Raw genomic sequence first — 860 nt, 5'->3', positions numbered from 1 at the left:
TTGTCCCCCCTCAAGGGACCCAGGGGTCCCTGGACCACCCCATGACCCCTGTCATCTCCCAGAGGGGACCCAGGCGCCCGGGCCCCCACTGTACCTGCAGCGGGGGGGGTCTCGCCCTGTCCCCGTCCCCTCGCCGAGGCGAGAGCCGGCGCGCACGGAGCGGAGGCTGTTCCCGGAGGCGCAGCCCCGAACCCGCTTGCGCTATGACTGTGCAGGATGCGGCCCCGGCTCACACCTGCCCCCCCCCCCCCACCCCCACCCACCCCTGTGGGAGGGCAAAGTGGGGCCAACCTGCCCCTGGGGGGGACAGGAGTAAGGAGGGGGGGGGATGGAAAGGTCACCCCAGTATCCCAGCATGGGGGGTGCACAGCACCCAGGCATCCCGATCCCAGTCCTGGGGGGCGTGCGCAACGAGCCTGGATGCGAGTCCCTGAGCTGGCCTGGGTGGGGGGGTGCAGCACCCAGACGCCTGGGTCTGTGCCCTGGTTTTGGGGGGGGTAGCTGGGTCCCCTCAGTGGGGTCCGTAGAGCCGGACACCAGCATCCCTATGCTGGCCCGTGGGGTTGGCCGTGCCCGGATGCCTGGATCCCCATCCCAGCCCAAGGGTTGTGTTGGTTTTTCTGGGGGGAGGTGGGGGGTTAGGGAGGTGTGGGTGCAGCACCCGAACGCCTGGGTCCCCTACGCAGGCGACGTTTCGCTTTCGGGATGAATCGGGGCCGCCGGCACCCTTTGTTGTGGGTTCGGGGTGCCGGGATGCAGCGCCCCGCTTCATCCTGAAACCGGGCGGGTGGGGCCTGCCCCACAGTTATGGGGGTGCCCCCCCCACACTCCTTCGCCACCCCACTGTGGTAAATCCAGGC

General features: G+C 69.9%; 2 protein-coding genes across 2 annotated transcripts in view; both read left to right on the top strand.

Moving 5' to 3' along the window:
* The window catches only part of EML3 (echinoderm microtubule associated protein like 3), a 5779-nt gene extending 5463 nt beyond the window's left edge, over positions 1–316 (top strand). The window contains exon 11 of the mRNA XM_010571189.1: positions 65–316. Within this exon, the coding sequence (XP_010569491.1) occupies positions 65–316 (252 nt within the window). The remainder of the gene's footprint in view (positions 1–64) is intronic.
* A 104-nt stretch (positions 317–420) lies between these two features.
* MTA2 (metastasis associated 1 family, member 2) overlaps positions 421–860 on the top strand; it is a 6235-nt gene continuing 5795 nt past the window's right edge. Inside the window, exon 1 of the mRNA XM_010571188.1 lies at positions 421–444. Within this exon, the coding sequence (XP_010569490.1) occupies positions 421–444 (24 nt within the window). The remainder of the gene's footprint in view (positions 445–860) is intronic.

Source organism: Haliaeetus leucocephalus, unplaced genomic scaffold (genome assembly GCF_000737465.1).
Source record: "Haliaeetus leucocephalus isolate CR32 unplaced genomic scaffold, Haliaeetus_leucocephalus-4.0 Scaffold309, whole genome shotgun sequence".
Classification (NCBI taxonomy): Eukaryota; Metazoa; Chordata; class Aves; order Accipitriformes; family Accipitridae; genus Haliaeetus; species Haliaeetus leucocephalus.
The sequence above is the reverse complement of the archived record's forward strand: the minus strand, read 5'-3'. Positions and strand labels throughout refer to the sequence as shown.